The 21,803-nt window shown below is 43.7% G+C and overlaps 1 protein-coding gene across 4 annotated transcripts in view; it reads left to right on the top strand.

The window, feature by feature from the left end:
* Positions 1-19,935, top strand: part of LOC119401320 (serine/threonine-protein kinase D1) — a 58,307-nt gene extending 38,372 nt beyond the window's left edge. For 3 of the 4 annotated variants that reach the window (XM_037668019.2, XM_037668016.2, XM_037668017.2), the window contains 4 exons: positions 18-93; positions 5,450-5,556; positions 6,470-6,555; positions 11,087-19,935. In XM_037668019.2, the coding sequence (XP_037523947.1) occupies positions 18-93; positions 5,450-5,556; positions 6,470-6,555; positions 11,087-11,353 (536 nt within the window). In that variant the 3' untranslated portion in view covers positions 11,354-19,935. The remainder of the gene's footprint in view (positions 1-17; positions 94-5,449; positions 5,557-6,469; positions 6,556-11,086) is intronic. The other variant, XR_007417314.1, reaches the window with a different exon arrangement.
* The last annotated feature ends 1,868 nt before the right edge of the window (positions 19,936-21,803 follow it).

Consider the following 21,803-nt stretch of genomic DNA (forward strand, 5'->3'; position numbering starts at 1 on the left):
CGCTTTTTTCTTTGCAGCACCCGAGGTGCTTCGGAACAAGGGCTACAATCGATCCCTTGACATGTGGTCCGTCGGTGTTATCATCTATGTCAGGTACCATTGTCCATGGACTGCATGATAATGCAGTGTTTATGTACTGTGGTTATGAGGCATCCGCTTCCTCAAATCTAGCTGCGTACTAAATGTTTGTAAACTGCCAGAACTATCGACCTGAGCAACTTTGAATAATAGTACGTATGTATAGTAAGCCCTCAAGTGAGTGCAGCCAACTGTAATTAAACAGTGTAACACCTCACATGAAAATACCTTGGTGATATCTAGTATTTTATTATGAGCATATATCTGTTATGCACTAATGTAAGCTAGAGACGTTTTTAAAGGGACACTAAAGAGCAAAATGATTTTACTCATATTAGTAAAGTACTCTTTCACGATACCAAGAACACCCCGCATGCTGCGAGAAGACGCCGTGACGTCACATCTTTTGATGGCGCCTACTAGGTACTACGTAGTTCCTAATCGGTAAAAATGAAGTAGTACATTGTCTTCTGAGGGGGCCATAGACTTAGCATACCATGTTTGGGGTAATTTTGTTGAGCCAGTGGCACCAGAATACGATAAATACACTTTGAAATCCGTGACGTCACGCGGGGAGGTTTCGGCGCGAAATTAAAAAATGAAACTTTGAACTTGATTTTCTTCTCTATTAATAAACCTATGATGGTGAAATTAACGACATTAGAGTTCTCAGAGCACAATTTATCGATCTAAACCTATTCGTTGTTTCTCTTTAGTGTCCCTTTAAGGGGGGACGTGGCTTTGGAAAACCAACTTTCTTATAACTTAACAGATGTTGATGAAAATTGGTACAAATATTCAGCATGTCTCCCTGCTGCTTCTAAAAAAGTTTCAGAGTGATATCTTCAGAACTTTTTATTCAATTAAATTTTTACTTCTTGCATTTTCTTGCACTTTGCGCAATGCCTGGAGAGTTTAAAAAAAGGACTAGAAGGCTAGGTGAATATTTGTTGCATAGCTAAATGCACGCTGAGTGTCATGACATTCTTGCTTTATTTTTTTTGCAACACAATATTCTTGCATTGCGATTCTTTTTGACACCTTCAAATCGGGCACACTCTTGGGATGAACGAGTAGTCACTTCGTAAAATTACAAAGCGTCAAAGTGAGAAAGAAAGAATGTCACGACATGCATTGTAGTCTAAGAAACATGACAAAAGAAACGGAGTCAAAATAGGCCAAACGGTTAGGAAGAAAATGGCTGCGCAAACTTGGCAGGCAGGCAAAAAGGCACTTTTGAGAAAACGGCTCTCGAAGTTTCACCTTGCGTCCAGTGATCTGGAATGCACCAGGATCATAGTTTTTGGTGTTCTTAGTGATGTGAGGTCTCTTGAGCATTTGGTGCTTGCTTTGGTGCACTTTTGATGCCTTTTTTGCCCGTGTGGCATCCTTCTCTGCAGCTCATTGAATGGAGTGCTTTCCAGGCTTCGGGCCAAGTGATGCACAAAACTCTCTATAAGCATGGAGAGTGCCAGTATTATACTTGCAGACTGCCTCATTGACAGCTGTTTCGGCGGCAATCAGTGAAGCGTTTAGCTCTTCTGGTAGAATTGACCAAACTACCGAATGAAGACTCTCGGCCACATTTTGACTTTTTTTTTTTTTTTGGCAACAGCCGAGCAACTGAGGGTGGTCAGGTTTTAGTAGACTGGCAGCAATGCAGTGCTGCCAATTTATACGTGTGCGGTGGTGGAGCCTTGCCTTCAGCTTCTGCAGCACGGTACTTGCACCAGCTCAGGGACCCAAGTGGGCAGAATTCATGGCGTGGCTCCTCATCTCTCAAGGTGACATGATGGAACGTTGCCATTATGGCCTTTTGCATGTCATCAATGTCAACGTTGTCACGGATAGCCATACCATAACCAGTCAGTCTTTTAAATTAATCAGGTCTTGAGTCAGGCCAGCCCATCCTCCAAGTGGTTGATCTTTTTTGCTTCTTGATACAGGTGTTGGCAGAGCTGTACCCATCCTCTTTTTGACATGATTTATACAGTCTTCTTTAGCCAATGGAATAAATCCGTATGTTCTTTCTTCAGAAAGAGTCAGGGAAGTATCACTGTCTCCATCAAACATTGGATGTGTGTCGGAGGTCATTCTTTCCAGTGAGCTTCTGAATAAAATTAAGGTGGGGGTCGTGGCATTCAGTACCAACTTTCTTATTCCTTCGTAGGTTTTCATGAAAATTGGCACACTTATTGCAAACATTTCTGGGATGAAATATATGAGCAGTTTATTCAATAACGCGAGTTGGTCAGATATAAATTCAACTCCCTGCTTCACACACGCCACGTTCATTTGCAAACCTCGCCTGTGATGCGTTTCGTCATCCACTCGGTCGCGGAAACGGTAATTTGCGAGGCTTTCGTTATTTTAGAAGATTCATCAGAGCCAGCGGCGATACCAAGCACGAATCCAAGCGTGCCTAAATTGCATCACCAGCGCTTTCTTTCATGCCGATGTACTCGGCCGCGGGGTCCGGGAAGTCGCGCACTATATGCTGGCTGGCGGCATTCGGCGACAATACGCAGTGCTCAGCCGCGGCGACGAAAAATCGGCGCGTGTAACGTACTTGGTCTCTCATTTTGCGGTGCCGACGCGCGAAATTGCTAGCCGCTGCTCGGAGCGGTCAATGCGCGACGAGCTTGACCGGGAGTCCGCTGCCGATGCGTAAAGTGTCCATCCGCACTTTCGAGTAGCCAGCGGACGATGCGATTTGTTGCTTGCGACGAAGCACAGTGCGGCTTGTCCGCTAGCGCGATGTCCGTGCCCGCAAAGTTCGGATTCGTCTCGTAAACCAGCGCCGTAAGCGGAGTTAGGCCTAGCCACGACTCCGAGCAGCAAGCTCGGTCGCGGTGTGCGTGGCCGCGGTGCCCGATGTTTCAAAGCACGTCATGTTCGATCGCGAGTACAAAGAGTAGTCCCGCGAAGTTCGTCACGGAGGACGAAGTGCTGACAAGCTGAACTACCCGAGACGCGCATCTGCGATGTTTGCGACGAGCGCGGCACGCTACCGTCTATCGTACACTGATGACGGCGCTTCCGCTTGCAGCTGTCAAACTAATCATATTCTAAATTATCATATTCTAAATTATCGTCGACCCGTGTACACAGAACGAGAGCGGACGCGTCACTAAGTGGCGTGATTTTCGACAGTCGTAACATCAGGTAACATCGCGACGCGTAAGCAGCAGACGACTGTCCTCTCGAAGCGAGCATCGGACCAATGGCGAGGCGTCCTGGAGCAACATGGCGGACGCGGCCAATCGGAGGCCTCGAAACGACCTTCAGAGATTTGCTTTTTGTGCGCTTGTTTTTAAAGGGAGGCACCAGCTGAGGCGGGGAATTTGAAAAGGAAGAAATGCCCTTTACGGCGAGCTCAAAATGGCGGCGCCCGGTTGTACCGTTGCGGAGCAAGAAATTTTTGAAAAGCACTGTTTTTTTGCGATCTCCACAATAATTTTCGACACCTCAGCCCGCGCAACTAATTTTTTAAAGCACTTCTAGGTGGTTTTCAATGAAGATATTTTGGAATCAGATAGAAAAAGGGCTACAGAAACCGAAAATGTGATTTTCAAAAAATCGATTTTTTTGCGATTTTGCGCGATACGAAAGCCGCGTCCCCCCTTAAGACTTACTTTATTACATTCATGTTATATCTGGGTTCAGCTGTGTTACATGTTATCATTTTCGTATTTATGCTTGGGCTTGTTCTTGCTGACCTTGTGGTCTCTCTTTTTGCGAGCTTATTTTTCGACTACTGAAATTTTTGTTTCCTGGTGAAGCTGTGTGTGTTCCCTTCTGTACTGTTCGAATAAATGCCACATTTTATTCTCTCGTAGGGTAACTATTAATTGTTAAGTTTTTAAATGCCAGCAACAACAAAATTTGGGACCATATCAAATAGTTTCAGATGGTGTATGTAAAAAAAAGCTTTTGTACAAAATTTTACATGTGAGTTATAAGTGAATGCGATATATGGGTGAAGACCACAAAAATAATTAAGACACCACCATTATCATTAGGTTGAAAGAATATGCAACCCAGAGTGTTGAGAGCCAGTGTAGCTCCTCGGCATATACCGTATTTTCCGGTGTATAAGACGCACCTTTTTTCCGATATTTTTGCTGGTGCGTCTTATACAACGGTGCATCTTATATACGCAAAAAGTCATGCAATTCTGCGAGACCAATTTGTTTATATTTAATTCATGAGTACGATAAACTGAGTGTGAAAGCATTCGTAAAAATATATCTAATTTTGTTATAACATTGAAGCGGCTGTGATCTTAGATGTCAGCTACTTGCTGGTCAAGTAGTGCGACGATCACAGAGTACATTGTACTGTTTGAATTGTTTGTTCTTAAACGAAGCATTAAACTCATGGAACTGAGGCAATAAATAAAAGAGCACCACAACGGTTCATTGTAACATTGTAGCGCCCGCAATATCAGTTACAAAAGCGAAAGTACCACTTCGTTATCATCGTCAGTTTTCATGTGAGACGTCGCTGCAGTCCAGCAGTAGCCGCAGGTTTCGGCTTCCGGTCGCCATTTACCTTTTGTATGCGTGTGTGTAGGCATGTGTGTAGGTGGTAACCGTGCGGCGCGCGTTTGTTGTTTATGTGTTCCCGCCAAGTCTCGTAATGCCGTAGAGGTATGGTAGCCACCATAGCAGAGGCAACGCCAACGATTTGCTTCAAGGTGCTTACAACGCTGCGTAAAAGTTACTCAGAGGCCGACTGCGGCAACCCAGCGATGCTGCCAACCGAGGCGGAAGAACTTTTGACAGTGCGCCGGAGGATGTGGCTTCGAATCCAGTAGAATAAATAGTGCTTTTCTGCGCCTTATTAAAACTGCTGCTTACAGATACTCAGTGCCGTGCGTGACTACGTATTTCGCAATGAATGTACTCTGCGTGGGTACATGTTGATAGAGTTAAAAATAGATGTGTCTTATACAAAGGTGCATCTTATATGTATATCATTTTTTCCCACGAAAGTCGTAAAAAGTAGGGGGTGCGTCTTATACAAAGGTACGACATATACACTGGAAAATACAGTAATCGAAGATTTGGTGGCAGCCACAATGCACTCACATGATAGAGATGACGTGCTGAGATTTACATCATGTTTTCTAACCGCCAGATGTGTGCATTGAAAATTAGACAATTACAGCCCTTGAGGTATGCCAAGATTGCTTCAATAATGTCCTTTATACTGCTAATTTAACGAAATTGAAAGGTCGTTGCAGTTGGCCATTAGTCGGCTGGTCAGCTTAGGATACGACCGCAAGACTTTCCTGATGATTATCGCATATTTTTTGTGCTGTGAGCAACCGATCTCACTGACAGCAGACCCGCTTTCCCTGGTGCAGTCTAAGTGGGACGTTCCCATTCAACGAAGAAGAAGACATCAACGACCAGATTCAGAACGCAGACTTCATGTACCCCCCCAATCCGTGGAAGGACATATCCCCAGAAGGTAGGCCACTACACAGTTGGAGCACCACCCGCCACAGTGGTCTAGTGGTTATGGTGCTCGACTGCTGACCCAAAGGTCGCGGGATTGAATCCTGGCCGCATTTCAATGGAGGTGGAATTCTAGAGGCTTGTGTACTTAGATTTAGGTGCACGTTAACAAACCCCAGGTGGTCAAAATTTCTGGAGCCCTCCACTATGGCATCCCTCATAGTCATATCATGTTTTGAGGACGTAAAACCCCAAAAATGATTAATTGGAGCACTAAACACGCTTGGCTTGTGCATTGTTTCTCCAGTAACCTAATCCTTCATGAGTGCGACTATTCGAAGCACTGATATTGTCCTGGTCAGGAATTATTCTGCATCTTTGGGAAGCAGCGCAGAAAGCTCTCGTGTGAACAAATTCATAATTAACTAGTAAATCATTTAAGAAATTTTTTTGCAAGGTCCTCTCATTGTGTTCAACATGCGTCACATAGTGTGCATCGCCACGGGGACCGTTTTCTTTGGGGTACTTTTTGGTTGATCTGATAATGTACTCTTCCTCAAAACTAACACCTTTTGAGATTAACTAAACTCACACGGGAAGTACTTGCAAGATGTGAGTGCAGAACATATTGCTTTTTTGGTTCTCCGTGGCACGAAAAGCTTCAAATGGGGTGATAAAAGAGGTGCTGTTCTACTGAATTACCAAACGTGTGAATGAACGAAACTCTATTGGACACTTGCAAAGGAGCAGACAGGTTAGAAAGCTCCTGGGACATAGCCTGAGTGTGCCTGTGGAGGTAAATAACCTATAATCAATGTCTATGCATTGAGAGTTGCAAAAAGCGCTCCTTGAACTCGGTATGGCGAGCACATCACATTTACTAGAGTGCTGAGAACGTCAGCTCAGTGCCGACTGTGTTGTTCCAGCGGTTGACCTTATCAACAACTTGCTCCAAGTGAAGACAAGGAAGCGCTACACGGTGGACAAGTCCCTAGTCCACACCTGGCTGCAGGTGAGCTGCTCCTAGCTACTCTGCAACTCTTTAGTTGTGTGCAGCATGGTTAGTGCCTATTGAAAATGTGGCAGAAGGCACAGTAAGAAAACGGTCAAGCCGAGCCCTAACCGCCACGGATCATTCAACTGCAACTAAGGAAGATTAAAGGGACATAAAAGTGAAACATTTAATCAGTTTAGACTGATAAATTATTCTTTGAAAACACTGCTGTCATTAATTTCACCATATGTATAATAGAAAAGAAATGAAAGGTTTTAGCATCGTTTTTAATACTTAGGACTGTGCAGCAGTCACAAAAAAGACGAAGAGCGAAAGAAATGTGCACGACATGTGCTGTGCACACAACAGCGCATGTCATGTGGACTTCTTTCGTCCTTTATCTTTTTTTTTGTGAGCGCTGCACAGTTATAAGTGTGAATTCATACCAACTAGCTCAGTTTTTTCTTTTTCTGAATAGTTTCTAAATTTCACAAAGAAATCTCTAACCATGAAAGTATAGCACGACGTCACGGATTTGAAAGTGTTTTTTCTGTATTTTGGTCACATTGACCCCAAAAAATTTCCTGCAGTTCGGTATGTTGAAGTCCTCTGGCCCCCTCAGAGGACAATGTACTTAATTTTTACCAATTAATAACTATGTGGGACACTATCAAAATTCATGACGTCAAGACGATTGGTGCGGGGACTTCAACTTGCCAAGCATCTTCGTGCAGCAAGAGTGGTGCTTTTGGTATTGTGAAATGTTAATTTACTAATACGAGAGAAATCATTTTTCTCTTTAGTGTTCCTTTAACACAAAATTCGCTGGAGTGTAACGAGGTGCCAAAAGTGCAGCCTCTGCCGTTTTAGCAGGCATGCAGTACATAAAACATTTGCTTCTAGGGAAAAAGAAAGTTAACTTTCCTCACACTCCCTGCTGGTTTATGAGTACTCATTCTACCGTACAGATACTTCTCAGCATATGTGTTTGTGTTGCTCCTTTCAAGATGGAGGCCTGTGACTTGATAAATTTTATTAGCCTTCAGCTCTGTCTTGTTCACTAATAGTACTTCAGCTCAGTGTTATTATCAGTACTGAGCTGAAGGTGTCTTGGTGTTGCTGACAACAGCCTGCTTATGTTTTTTTTTTTTTTTTTTTGAAGAAAGGTCATACATTGTGTGAAACCTATTGTATTTACACGTGATGTAGGTTAACTGTTGGTTATCTACGTTATAGCAATGCAATAAATAATACATACGTACGACTGTGCCTCTACTTCACACATGCAGTTATTCTTTGGTAAATTTGCCTCAAATATTGGTCAGCTTAACAGAGTTTGTCATTGAACCATGTTGTTTGTGTGTGTTGTGCACACGCTTTATCGGAGACAGTGTCATCCTTGGTTTCTTTTGTTGTGTCTAACTGGGGTAGGAGGAGTGATGGCTCATTTTTATAACACCTACAGTGCGATGTCTTGCCTTGCAATTTTCGCATTACAATTTCTTCAATGCTTGTTCCCCTGCTGTATCCAACCGTCAGCCTGTCGTCTGGTCCATCCTTTTGCGTTCTTCACTTTTATCCCTGGCATTCTTTTAGCTTAACCCTTTGTGACACAGTGTCTTCGTTTGGAGACGCAAATTACTTTTGCCGTTTCTGTACAGTATCAGCAAGTAAGGGAACACAAGCATTGAGCTAATGGCAAATCAAGCATCCCTGTTGCCTAAAGTTCTTTTAAGGGGGTACGGTAGGGTAAACAGGTTGTCCTGGTTTCAGCTTTATATCTCAGGAACTGTACCATATTTTCTTGCGAAATTTTGTGTGCTCATTAAGAGTGCTTGTGGCCTTCAGTCTGTGCAATTTTGATTCTGCAGCTTTTCTTACTCGCTTCTGGTTGAGTACCAAATTTCAGACTGGTGCACAAAATTAAATGTACTTTTTCTCAAAAACGAAAAGCATTATGACCGTGACACTTGGCACGCTTATTCAACATGATATTGATATTAATCCCAACCTATAAAAGTGGGCCTCTACATTTATCTCACCAGAAAAAAAAAATTGTCCTCACTTGTCACGTGCCGTGAGGGAGACCTTCCTAGAAATCATTTTTGTTCTTAATTATAACTTCAATATTTCAATGTTTTAGGTTCAGAGTATTTGGAAGAAATTTAGGTGTAATCTGAGAAAATTTGAGTGCTATCGGTCGGATAGTTTTCCAGAAAAGGTACATCAAGTTTGGAAAATTTTCAAAAAACTGATCGTAAGAAAAACACGATTTTATTTTTTAAAACACGTGCGGAACATGCTCGCAATGTACAGCAATAATTACGCTTAAAAAGCATTTTTGGTGGGAAAATTTGCGATCAAAAAGTATGAAAATGGTAGGAAGTGAATATATTCAACTGATCTAGGCATAGTTATAAAAAAATGCATATCTACAAAACGGTGCCGCAAAGTAAGACAAAAACATGAAGGAGCACACAAAACACAAGCACCGATGTTCGGCGCTTGTGTTTTGTGTGCTCCTTTGTGTTTTTTTCTTACTTCGTGGCACCATTTCGTAGATCCTTACCAACTAGCCCAATTGCCAGTCCTACTAAAAAAAATGCATACATGCAGAAACAATGATGGAAAAGAGCCCGCGTATCTCTTAGGAGGCGGGGTCTTTGGCGCCATTTTTAAAAGTCTTGGAGCACTCCTATGTGCCTGCCAATGCATGGTATTGCTCCTCAGAGTGTGTGTTGTTTTTTAGTAATGAAATAAAAAAAATCGCTTTTTTGGTCGATCTACTCTACTATACCTCCTTAAATAACTTAAGGGTGAAATATTTTTGATATGCAAGATCACTTTGGTGAACAGTATCGTGTTTAACGAGAGCTTGGAAGTGGGGTGTTTTGGCAGGAATATTAAAATATATATTTTTTTACCTTTTTAGAGATGCTCTCTGCCAGCAAACTACTATCGCTTGTAATTTCAGTGGGTCATTGAATTCGGTTTATCACGAAATATAGCGTGACTGCCTGTACAATAATTAGTTAATTATTTACATCGTAATTACATTTATTCTAACATTTCCACTTGCTTTAAATTTGGTCTCCAGAACCTTAGCATCAAATTGTGTAAATTTCACGCACTCCAGGAATATGCTTTTGTAGTATGGGATTCTGGGTCTGTAACTATTGCTAATAAGCTGGAAGCTATCCAAAATAAAAAAGTGCGGTTCGTAACTAACTCGTATCACATTAACACTAGCGTCACTGCCTTGAAAAATATACTCTGTTGAGACACGCTTGACATCTGCCGTACCATACCTAGGTGCTCACTGTTGAACCAAATTGATCGGAATAATTCCGGCATTAACTGCAGTGTTTTCTTCAAACCACCTATCTTCGTATCACAAAGACATGACCATAGCAGAAAAATGTGCAAAGCTTTTTTGTTGTGCAAGCATTTCACTCGCATTTCGTTCCCTGCAGTACTAAAGAGTGGAATAAACTGCCTCAGGTCGTGTTGTCAACAAATGATTAAGAGTTTGTAAGTGTGCCAAGACAGCATACTTGTGATAGCACATAGCACATATTCTGATGTGCGTAGCCTACGCCCTTGGTGTGATTACTCTCTGTGTCTTTACTATTGGTGTGTTTGCTCTTTGTGTGTTTACTAGGCTTGGGCGAATATTCGAGCACTTGGAATGTTCGAACGAATATTACAGTATTCAAATTCGCTTCGATTCGAATTTAAATTATTGGAAATTTCGAAGTATTCGAAATGAACGAATGTGTGTATATTAGTCCGCAAAACCCCCTGTAAAGGCGGTTTCACTGCAATGGAGGGGTGTTATACCATGAATACACCGTGCCAGGGAAAATTCGCACTGCTGCAAAGCCCCACTTCAAGGTTAAATGAACATATTACTCTCACATCAATTCATCATTTTTTAAGTTTAAAAGCTTGTTATACCGGCTTATATGCTCTAAGTATAGTAAATCTTAGAAATTAACATATTTTACAGGTTATCATTTGTCAGTCAGGTTATCATTGAAAGTCAAATCCTGCTACTATTACAAGTTGCTTCCACTTCCATTTGAAGCAAAAAGAATGACATTTGCACATGGCTTGTTTCAATTAAAAAAAATATTGTGCAGGTTAGTGGGGCCATGGCAGATGTGCTAATTTTTCTTTATAATATGCGATATGTACTATTTGAATACAATTCAAAATTATTCGACCAAACCACTATTCGCTTCGAATTCGCTTCGGACCTAAAATTTACTATTCGCACAAGCCTAGTGTTTACTTTGTACTATTATTTTTGCACTATTGTTTACTGTGCCACGTGTACTCTTGACATGTAATCATTATTCCTGTTTTTTTTTCTCTTCTGTAACATGCTCCATACACCAGTGCCTTCAGTCAATTGTAGTATTACAATAAATAAATAAAAATTACGGATAGCAGATCATAATATTTGTTGCGAAAGGTTATACCGCTCCCGCAATAACCTGAGGGTGCCGCAGTGCATAAAGATAAACAAACAAGTGAATGTGTGCAGGATTACCAGACATGGTGCGACGTTCGCGAGCTGGAAAGCCAGGTCGGGGTGCGGTACCTGAGCCACGAGTCGGACGACTCACGCTGGGAGGCGTACCGGCGCGAGCGAGGACTGCAGCCACCGGCGCCCGCCCCGCCTTCCACTCCGGCGCAGTCTCAGCAGCAGTCGCAGTCTCAGCAGAGTCACCACCACACGCCCGCACGGTCGCGACTCTCGGTGCAACGGGAGGAAGAGTCGTCCCCGACGTGCGGTCGTGTGCGTCTCTGACCCTCTGCAGACGCGGTTTCCGTTTTTCCCCGGTGGGGGTGAAAGGGCTAGCGTAGGCAAGGTCCCGGTATGCATTTGGAGGTGGCACCATTTCCTGCTCTGGGTGTTTTCTTCCCTACAGCTTTCTCACTACTCTCTCTCTCTCTTCACTACTGTTGGCAGTAACATCGCCGACAACTTGCCGAAGCGCAAATTTCGAACCCTTTTATCGGCCAGCCTCTGTTGTGAAAGAGGAACTGAGAGGGAAGGTCCGAGATGAGGATGGTGGCGAGGTGAAAAAGAAAATGACGCTACCTTCGGGTTATGCGGGACCTCGAGTGTAGGTGCATTTACCGCACAAGGAAAGCTCGCAGCAGTGGTGCGTCTCAACCGGTCACGAAGTCTCGCTGGTGTGTTCTTAGTCGGTCACCTTCGCTGGTGGTACACCCACGTGGCACTACATGGGGCATGAATCGTAATATAGCCGTGATCACTGACAGGCACCGTAAACACCTTGGCTGCCTCTCCTGTAACCAGAGCACTCGGCAACTCCTCAGCATTGTGGCGCTGGCGCAGCAGTGGGTCTACTTGGCATAGCAGGCGTAGGTACCCCTTGCAGCTAAACAGTAGGCTTGTCTGTGCTCAAATAGCATTTTTGATTGGTTTCATCATATTGTCGAGCGTTACTCACCTGCTTTATTAATGGAAAAACATTGAAACATACAGTTGTGAACAATACGAAAGAGAACACTGAAATTGCCTTCAAAAGGCCGTAGTAACTAAGTGCACTTATCAAGTGCAAAAGGTTTTCGTAACAATAAACATTCAAGTGGAAAAGTAGCTTTTACAAATCAGCGTATTCATATGTGCACATGACCAGTAATTATTGCTTAAGCATGAACTCGTGTTCCTTTCATATTGCTCGCAGCTGTACATAAGTCTGCAGAAAGCCCACCAAATTATTTTGAATTTGCCACAACTAAATGGGGCACATTCTGTTGCTTGCTGTGGTGAAACGAGCGTTCAACTCTTGCCAACAACGCAGGCAAGCAATGCTGGGCACATGCATATCCACATTTTTTTCTGGGGAGGGATCCAATTTTGAGGTGGCAATTAATGGCGATGATGATTGTGTGCATGCTTGCGATCAATAATACTATAGTAATAAATCAATTCACATTCCATCTAGTATTTCGACAACGTAATAACTCCTTGGAAAAGGGACTTTGTAAGTTCTTTACGAGCTGTGATGTGTGGAACAGCACACCACGCACAAATTTCTAGGGAATCGGAACATTCAGACATCTCCCCTGGATCAACGCATGGCTGTCAGAAGCATGGTTTTTTAACTGAACTCGCTTCATAATGCTACCTATCTGCAAGATTTGAGCAGAAATGCACCAGCGGCTTATCTGGAAGTGTGGCATTCAGTATTGTCATTGTGCAAGAGCCCTGCTGACTGGTTTGCTCTATCATATGTACTGCCTCTTGATAGCCAGGCAGTGCACAGTCCAAGCAGTATTTGTCATGTAAAGTGATCAAACGTTTCAGCCAGCTCCACCTTTACATACTGACCTGTTGTTTCCAGGATGCTTTTTTCTTTTTGTCTGTATGCTTAGCCAGCGGTGAAACCTCTAAAGGGGTACTGACATCAATTTTCGGAGGTGAGTTTAGTCTGTCATACAAATCTCCTGTATACAGAGATGTCTCTCAGCAAGTGCGAAGCTAAGTAAACGCTGATATCTTTTTTTACATTAACTTCGATTTTCTTATGGCACACCTACTGACATCGACACTATTGTGACGTCAGGCTACAGTGTCAATTCTGGTGACTTCACACTGCAGTATGGCTAGTTGCGATGACGTCAGGTACTAAAACATTCAATATGGCAGCTTGTGCATCACCAAAAGCATTCAAAATAGTTGCTTGGGTGTTGCAAATGGAGCCACGCACGCAGTGGAGCGGCCGTGGAGACTTCACATCTTGCGCGAGCACGTGATGAGAAGCTCATACTGTGGTGTGACATCAGAGTTAGAGTGTACTAGATAGGGGTAGTGGGGTGAGGGCGAGCTCTCCGGTGAGGCCACTTGTATCGACGACGGAAAATGGCGCCACTGCGACTTTCACCTGGGCGCCGCAATCGCGCTGGGCCGGCCGCCTACCAACCTACTGATGCACCTGCGCTCTTATCCAGTCTTTGAAGTGAATCCGCGTACTTTTTAACAATTCACTTTGCCAAAACTGCTTATTGCATTTTAAAACAAGCAGGAACATTTTATTTACAACCGCATACATCAACAACAAATGCACGTGAGCGAGTTGAAGGGTCATGAATTTGCGCACAATTTTCATCAGTCCTGCTCAGTTTAAGGTGCTTGGCCCTCTGATGCTTAGTGCTGTTAGCACTGTTCAGGCCTTTAACCAAAACGTGCAGGCACGTAAGAATATAAAAAGAAACAACTTTGAGACTAATTTCCTCACTGTGAATTGTGGCGAAAATGTTTGAGGCCCGCGGTGTGTACTTAGGTGCACGTTAAAGAACCCCAGGTGGCCCAAATTTCCGAAGCCCTCCACTACAGCGTCTCTCATAATCATATCGTGATTTTGGGATGTTAAACCCCACACATTATTATTATTCACCGTGAATTGTGCGCCCCGCGGTGTTGGAAGGAAGAAAGTTCTTGCTCACAAGGGCCACAACATCGGATATGCTGTTTGTGTGAAGCTTGTTGACACTAAAACATTCTGTGAATAGGTCCTCAAGTGTAGAGATGAAAATGTAAAGCTCCTTTGATGGATATAGAAGACCGCCCCAGTCACACTGCTTTGTGAACCCTGACGGGAGCCGATTCTCTGCTGCCTCACTTGGATTTATAAGAAGGTCTCTGCATGATGAACAGCCAGACTTCAAAACCCATTTTCTGGCTATATAACCTGCCATGTAGTAGACCAGTCGTGAGTCACTCTTTTCCACAACTAAAGACAAGTGGTGACTGCAAGGAGCTGGGGTTGAAACCAAACATTTCTGTGCTTCATCCAAGTTGCCTTGCAGGAGCAAGTCATCGACTTTCTTTGGTGTGTGCTGTCGTGCGCATTAAGCAGTGAACTGATGATGTCGGGAGTTGCATTGGCACCACCAACACTTCTGGCAATATATTTTTGTAGAATGAAAGGCAGTTCACAGTGATCAGGAACTGCTCTTGCGACGGGTGAGCGTTACAGCCACTGGACTGTCGAGCAATACCGAAGTGGTGCTCTATGGGGTCGGTACAGAGACGCGAAGTCCATATGTACTTGAATCCAAGAGATTCTGTAAGGTATTGAAGTAATGAGAGAGTGCTGGCAATGGTGACTCTCAGTCCTGTCGCCGTGGGGTCACTTAGAAATCCCGTCTTTCCAGGGCTGCAGGCTTCCCATTTGCCCAGGTAATCGAGAAAATTAACTAGGTCTGGAGCAGTGGGGGAGCAGGCCTTCGCGATAATGCGAAGAATATTGAACGAAGAAACAGCGCTAGAACAGGACAAAGACGAGAGGACACAAACACGGCGCTGACTAACAACCATATTTTATTGCGTTTGCACGTCAATATGTACCGGGGAAAACACAATCAGTATACACATCGGGGAACAAGATAACGCTGTAACATTGCCAAATCACCGTTTTGAAAAATACATTTCATTTTTGCGAAGTGATAGCGAAGCTGCGCTGACACAATAGTCTCCACTTATCTGGATGCAAAAAGCCTCAAAGATTTCACGTTGGCGTTGCTCTGCATAAGTGCCTAGAACTTCGCAATCTTTAAAAAGTGGTTCGCAATCACATTTCCTACAGTGATCTACCAGATGACTGCTCACGGTCCTTGATGCGTATACTGATTGTGTTTTCCCCTGTATATATTGACGTGCAAAAACGCAATAGAATATGGTTGTTAGTCAGCGCCGTGTTTGTGTCCTCTCGTCTTCGTCCTGTTCTAGCGCTGTTTCTTCGTTCAATATTCAGTATGTACCAGCCAGCTCAATTCAAGACGCTAACGCGAAGAAGTTCAGCAGAACATATCGAGGCGCGCCAAACATTCCAACTGACTGCGCCCGGCATGTGCGCCGCCAGTGCCAGGTGAAAGGCACAGCAACGCCACCACGCGGCAGGTTAAAATTTCCGTACTTTGAGCTTCACTGCGCGCCATTGCCGCCAGCTCTCCCTCGTCCCACTACCCCTATCTAGTACACTCTAATCAGAGTACAGTAGGAACCATAACTGGCTTTTAAAAACGTACTATGATCACTTTTCTTGGGTGCACTCGCGCTTACCAGTACATGATGAGGCTGGCACTCACAAGGGGACTCAATTCAGCGGTCTACGAGGAGAAAAAGAAAAGCATACAGTGTTTCTAGGCTGTTAAGGGCTTGGTCTTTCATTTGACGGGAAAAAAAAAATGACAACCGAAGTGTTTCGTGTCAGTATGCCTTTAACATATCACTTAGGGCACACAAGATGCTGCCAAGGCCACGGACTACACTCATTTAAACCATAAGTCAGCTTTGGCAGCATTCAGTGTGAGGACGAAATGCAACTATGCACCCAAACTGGGCTAAGAGGAATATGTACTGAACACAAGCTAACCTTTCTGTAACCCTCTGGACTCTATTTATATCTGTAACACTTTCATCCTGCTTTATCACAGTCTAACACTGTCAGATGATCTGACGTAAAGATATGGTCGCGCATTACATCCAACGGCCTGCAAGTAATGCGAGTTACAAGAATTTTTCTTGCAATTGATACAACTAATCAAAAACTCTTCTTCGAGCTTCGGTTGTATTTTGTACATGCCTCGCAGAATTTGTTTGGGTTTATGAATTGTTCAGTGTTTCCAATTAATTCATTTTATTTGTTGCATAGGAATGCTCTCTATGGGCAAATTATTTTGATATTCTATTTCTTTTTGTTTTGGAAAATAGTTTGGTAGCAGTTTGAGGCTATGAAAGCAACACGTAGAATTGTGATTATGTTGAGTAGGTTTGATTTAGTTACAAAGCAACAGGACCAAGTTAATGCTCAAATACTCTTCAGCCGACAGTACTTAAAGACTCAGAAATGTAAACAGGGTTCAGTAATGGCCGTTTTAAAATCTCTGCACAGGGTCAGTGTCAAATGTAGGCAACTTTGTCTCAAAAGAGCCTAACTGACCGCTTCTTCTCATGTGCTCAATTCCTGTGGAAACGCTTTCTTTCTTTCTTTCTGCTGTACCTCTGGCACCATGACTGAGGGGTTCTTTTTGAGCCTGTTTTCACAGAGGTGCCGACAGGGTATTACAGTGTTTGGTGCCAAGTCTTGCCTTACGGTTACAGCAAAATACCATGTCAGTATGCACCCATACTGTTAGTACTGTCAGTATGCATATATACTAACGTGCGGCTTTTGCCGACAGGGGAGCGTACTCGGGAAAAGGAAATTTCAGTGAAGAATAAGGATGGCCTGGAGCGCTTACGGCAGACATTCCCAAATATTGACACTGTGTATGTCTATTCAGTAGAAGTGCGCACTGCAGTAAGCTCTGATACAGAGTATGCCAAGGTGTTCCCAATTTGCAGCATGCGTCATAGCCGTCAGATGTGGTTGTTTCACTATAAGCGAGCCGATATGGTTGAAATTTTGAAGCAAACCATTCTATTCCATCCACTGTATCGGAGATGGTTATGCCACTTGCACGTGATGTGGTGACATCAGCACTGCAATTTAAGCACCAAATTAAAAAAAATCAGAACCTTGGTCTTCAGTTTCCTTTCTATAGTAGCTGTTACCAAAGCACTGAGGAAAATTTGAAAGAGTACTTTTAATAGTTTATCTGTACTGGCTGTTGCAGCATTTCTGTGCCCGACAGCTGTTGCCACGTTTGCACAATTAGTCGAAGTGAAATGCACGAGTAGAACGGTTCGCCAGCAAGTGACTTCGTGACTGGTTGAATAGCACCAATGCACTCCCTTTCGACTTTCCTAGCTGTCTGCGAGTGAAATGAACTACACGAAAAGTGATGCGAGGTGTTGCCGTTACACTGTGTGTTTGGGATACAAGCACATGTTTGCCATTTAAGCCCACTACACGTGCGCAGTGCACATGTGCAGTTGTCTATCTAGGGTGTTGCACGAGAATCCCCAGCCGTCCGTCCCTCTCTTTGGTTGTGCTGGTTGCGCTTGATCTTCAGCTGTGGTTGAAGAGATTCTTTTGCAGCACTGCAGAGACGGCTGTTACATTCTGTACACATGCTCACTAGCGAGTTCTAGACACCGGCCCATGCAGAATAGCTCAGCAGTGAGAGGCTTCACAAGAATCGTGCCCACAGATTTTGTTGTTGTATGATTACATGCAATGCGAACAAGTTCTTGCCTGTGACATATTTCTTCTGACTTTTTCTACTTAAGTTCACGATTTGTGACGCCAATCACTGCCTAATGGCTTATCTACTTTGTTCCAGTATACGTGGTAGTGACAAATCTGCTCAGTCTTGGTGGCTTCAAGCTGCATCAAGATTATACCTGATGGCCTCAAGTCATTGCTGCAAGGTGTTAGTCGAGCATCGTTATCAGTTTTGATCGTCATATTTCTCAGACATGTGCAGACAGCTTGGGTGAAAAGTGACGCGAAAGCCAACTGGACATTGATGTCATTCAGTACGCGTCATCAATCTGCTTAGTCTGGCTGGCAGTAAAAGAGTGAAAACAGCATTCTATCTTCTACCATGACCATTCTTTCAGCCAAGCAGCAGCGTGTGTATTGACACAATGCACTTATCCCATTGCAGTCGACCATAAACGACAAGCTAAAACATTTGACTGAAGTAAAGTTTGAATAGGCGGCCAATAAGTGATGGCCTTTAGAAAACCTGAGCTTATTGCGATTCCTTGAAAGGTTTTAATGGGCGAGTCTTTTCATTTTTGCATTGCTATGGCAGCTGAGTTATGCTAGCTCTGCATGAGCCGGTAGCAAATGTTGGGTGTGCTTCACAGTAAATAGAGTCTGACGTGCAATCAACCAACTGAATCCAACGAAGATGACCTGTGAGAGGGCGGGGCATTGTAGATTGAACATGTTGTAGTTTGTTAGTAATAAGACTACGACCTTCTTTGCCACCAAAACTGCACGTGCTGCACAGAAGCGAGGATCAGGGAGCAGCTTGAACTCTCTGTGTAGGTTAGATTGCATCTTTTTCCTCAACATTCTCTTGCTGGTCTGTCATTTCTTTGGGTTGCCGGCTACCGCAGAAAACCAGTGTCTTGCACCATAATGCGAGGCCTAGAAAGGGGGTTTGTATTGTGCAAGAGGAGCACTGGCGACCAATGGAAAAACTGCAGGGACGGCGCACTGCTGCAGTCTATGTGAACAACGAACAAATGTGACCCTGTTCAGCCTTCCCACAAGTGTTCAGTCATTCTGGCACTCCTAGGGTAATTGCATGAAACTCTACAATAAGCAGTGTTCTTTTGACATCCACCCTTTTATTGCCTCTTGCCTACAACTGCATTCCGTACTTGTAAACTGGGCAAACGACACAGGTCATCAAACAGATGGGACACACAAAAGTTTAACAATATAAACATGCCTAACACTAGTATTGTTCATGAGAGCATCTTGGGCTCATTGGCAGAGATTGAGCGAGAGATGGCACAAATTTTAGATGGGTGTTGAGGGAGTAGTTTCAGAAATGCACTTGTGTTTTCTTGCCTCCTCTGTTGTTACTATCGGTCGTATGATTTTGTTGTATGCAAACCCTGTAAGATAGCCATCAAGCGAACGAATTTGAATGAACCAGACACAATGTAACAGGTAGACAGAACTTTAGATTACTGCACTATTGTAGCTCCAAGTTCTTATAGAAAAAAGTTGATCCTTAGGCGTATTCTTACGAGATGAGAAGACAGATGTGTTTCTTTCGGCTGGGTTCTTGTTAATAGAGGGGTGCTTCTGTGCTGTGGCTGCAGGTAGTTGCTGCAGCAGTTGTTGGCGCCAGCGTGAGCTCTGGTGGGAGAGGTCATGTCCTTTTCAAACACGATTTCTGCGGATGCCAGCAGGGCGCAAGCTTTTGCTGACCTAGCCAAAAAATGCGTCACCTTAAAATCAAGTTCACTTTTGCAGAGTTGTCTCTCTGAGCTTACCCATTTTGTTGTCCTGTGTCGTTTGTGCCATTTGCGGTTGTGCATCGAAACCAAGATGCCCAGTTCTCTTTTACGGCATTCCACGTTGCAGATGTGATTCTTTTTTCCTACAATGCAGCTGACCCCTTTTGGCATTTCTTAATGTAGCCAGCGTGTTAGAGCGTTGCTCCGGTGATTAGTGAGACTGTAACTCTACATTCCTTACTCTGTACAAGTGGCACGGAGCGGCTAAGGACAATCCAGAAAAAAAGCCACACGAGGGAACAATTTCCGACGTCTCTACACATCCCTGTGCTGTGCATTTTCAGCCGTGGCATTTTGAGCAAAACTTGTTAGAGAGTATGTATGTTAGAATGTCATGTGTTCTGTAACCTCTTGCCTGTATTTTGTTTTTCGTATTCTTTTGATACATCATACAAGCACGTTGCATAAAGGTCTCTACACAAATTGCACTTGTGGTCTTCTTTTTCCTTCCTGAAGCAGTGTGTGCAATTACTTGTTTATTTTTCAATTACTTACTCTTATAACCAATAGCCAGTAAAGAAGGGAGGTATTACAGTTTGTGGGTATAGATCAAGTGTAAAACCTCTGCACTAATAAAGTAGTACCACGATTTTATCAAAGCAGCACAATTACAATGTTCTTGCTGATGGTTACCCACTATCTGCAGCAAGGTAGTTCTAGTGTGACATGTGGGATACTTATGACTGATATCTTAATAAATGCATCTATGCCCATTATACACACATGGGTGCATGACCAGATATAGTGTGGTGGAGGAATTGAAATCATTGCATGCTACACAACACACGCTACACAAAACGCTACACAGAAGGAAGATCGCAGGTTATGTATGTTATTTATTTCACACCGATATTGCAAAATATATAAATGTATACAGAATGGTCCCATGGGCCATGGATGTCAGCAAACGCACTTCTACCATGTGGAATGTCTGTGGGGTAATATTGCACAACACTTTCATCAATTTGGAAACACATATGTACTATTGCAAGTTGAGAGTAGTTCGTTGCAACCTTCACAGGACAGAACCGCATTCTCGATTGCTTTTAGCAACATTCAGAATGGTGAATGGGAATTGAATAGTTTGTTGTGCTTTAAATGAGCACAACACTTTGCGTTAAACGTAATCTAAACTGGCTTCCCTCCAAGAATATTTTTCAACTAAAAACTCTCGTTCGCAGAATGGGTTCGCCCCTCCGCAATCTAGTAGAGGTCCCCGAGCACCACAGATGATTATGAAAAATTACTGGATGAATGTCGTGCCTAACAAGAATTCTGTGATGTACAGAGAGAAAGGGCAGAAATGAAAAAATAACTTGTTCTGCAGTCTAGTCGAGGCTACTAGGTTGGAATTCCGTGTTTACCGGCGCAAGGAACACTGAGCAATAACAGAGCGCTTGTGTTGCTTGGGTGGGGCATAGAGTTTCCTAAAATTAACTAGAGGGGACTTTGGCGCTGTGATCGTTCAGCCACCATGGGAATGATGGGTAGTACACGGATTTGCCTCGTCTTCGTACTTGCAGGCTTCGAACGCACTTGTGGCTTTGTTTACTGCTGTGTTTTGGTTTCCTTTAGGGTAAAAGAATGGGCCGTTGTGAACTTCGTGGCCAGATTTCAATATCTGAGGCTAAAAAGGGTAAAGTTGTGAAGTGTAACTGCTGACTCTTGCTCAACTTCGTTTTGCGACAAAGCGGATACAGGCGACACGGAGCCAAATGGAGCCGAAAGAACAAATTTTAGACAAATCCGTGTACTACCCATCATTCCCATGCTGGCTTCATTCCCATGCGTTGCAGGGGTGCAATCGCGGAACGATGCTATTTCAGATTCCAATGCCATATTCTATGCTATTCTTATCATCCACCACTCGCGGCTGGCTGATCGCGTTGATAACGCGGGCGGACCGTCGTTCTGACCACTGGCCAAGCGCGAAAAGCACGAAAAGTCGGTTTTGTAGAGTAAGCGTGGATTGGGGTATGATAAGGTTTATAAGCGAGCAAGAGGACCCTCGTAGTTCAGTGTAGTCTCCACAAGGAGCGCTCGCAGCCGACGTTACTTTCGGTAGTGACGCCAACACAACGGCGGACCCTGCCTCCGCATTGCTTTGATCTCGGAGACGCAAATGTTCGGAGTGGCCACCGAACGAGCGCTCGCAGCCGCACCCTGTTTGTCCTTTTTGTGGAGCCATGCAGAATTGTTATTGGCGGTGCTTTGTGGGCCTCTTCAGAAAACAAATACATGAAAATTTGAATTTGGGGCCTTGATATACAGTCAGTTTTAGTACAGAGTTGATACC

The sequence above is a fragment of the Rhipicephalus sanguineus genome, chromosome 8 (assembly GCF_013339695.2).
Source record: "Rhipicephalus sanguineus isolate Rsan-2018 chromosome 8, BIME_Rsan_1.4, whole genome shotgun sequence".
Classification (NCBI taxonomy): domain Eukaryota; kingdom Metazoa; phylum Arthropoda; class Arachnida; order Ixodida; family Ixodidae; genus Rhipicephalus; species Rhipicephalus sanguineus.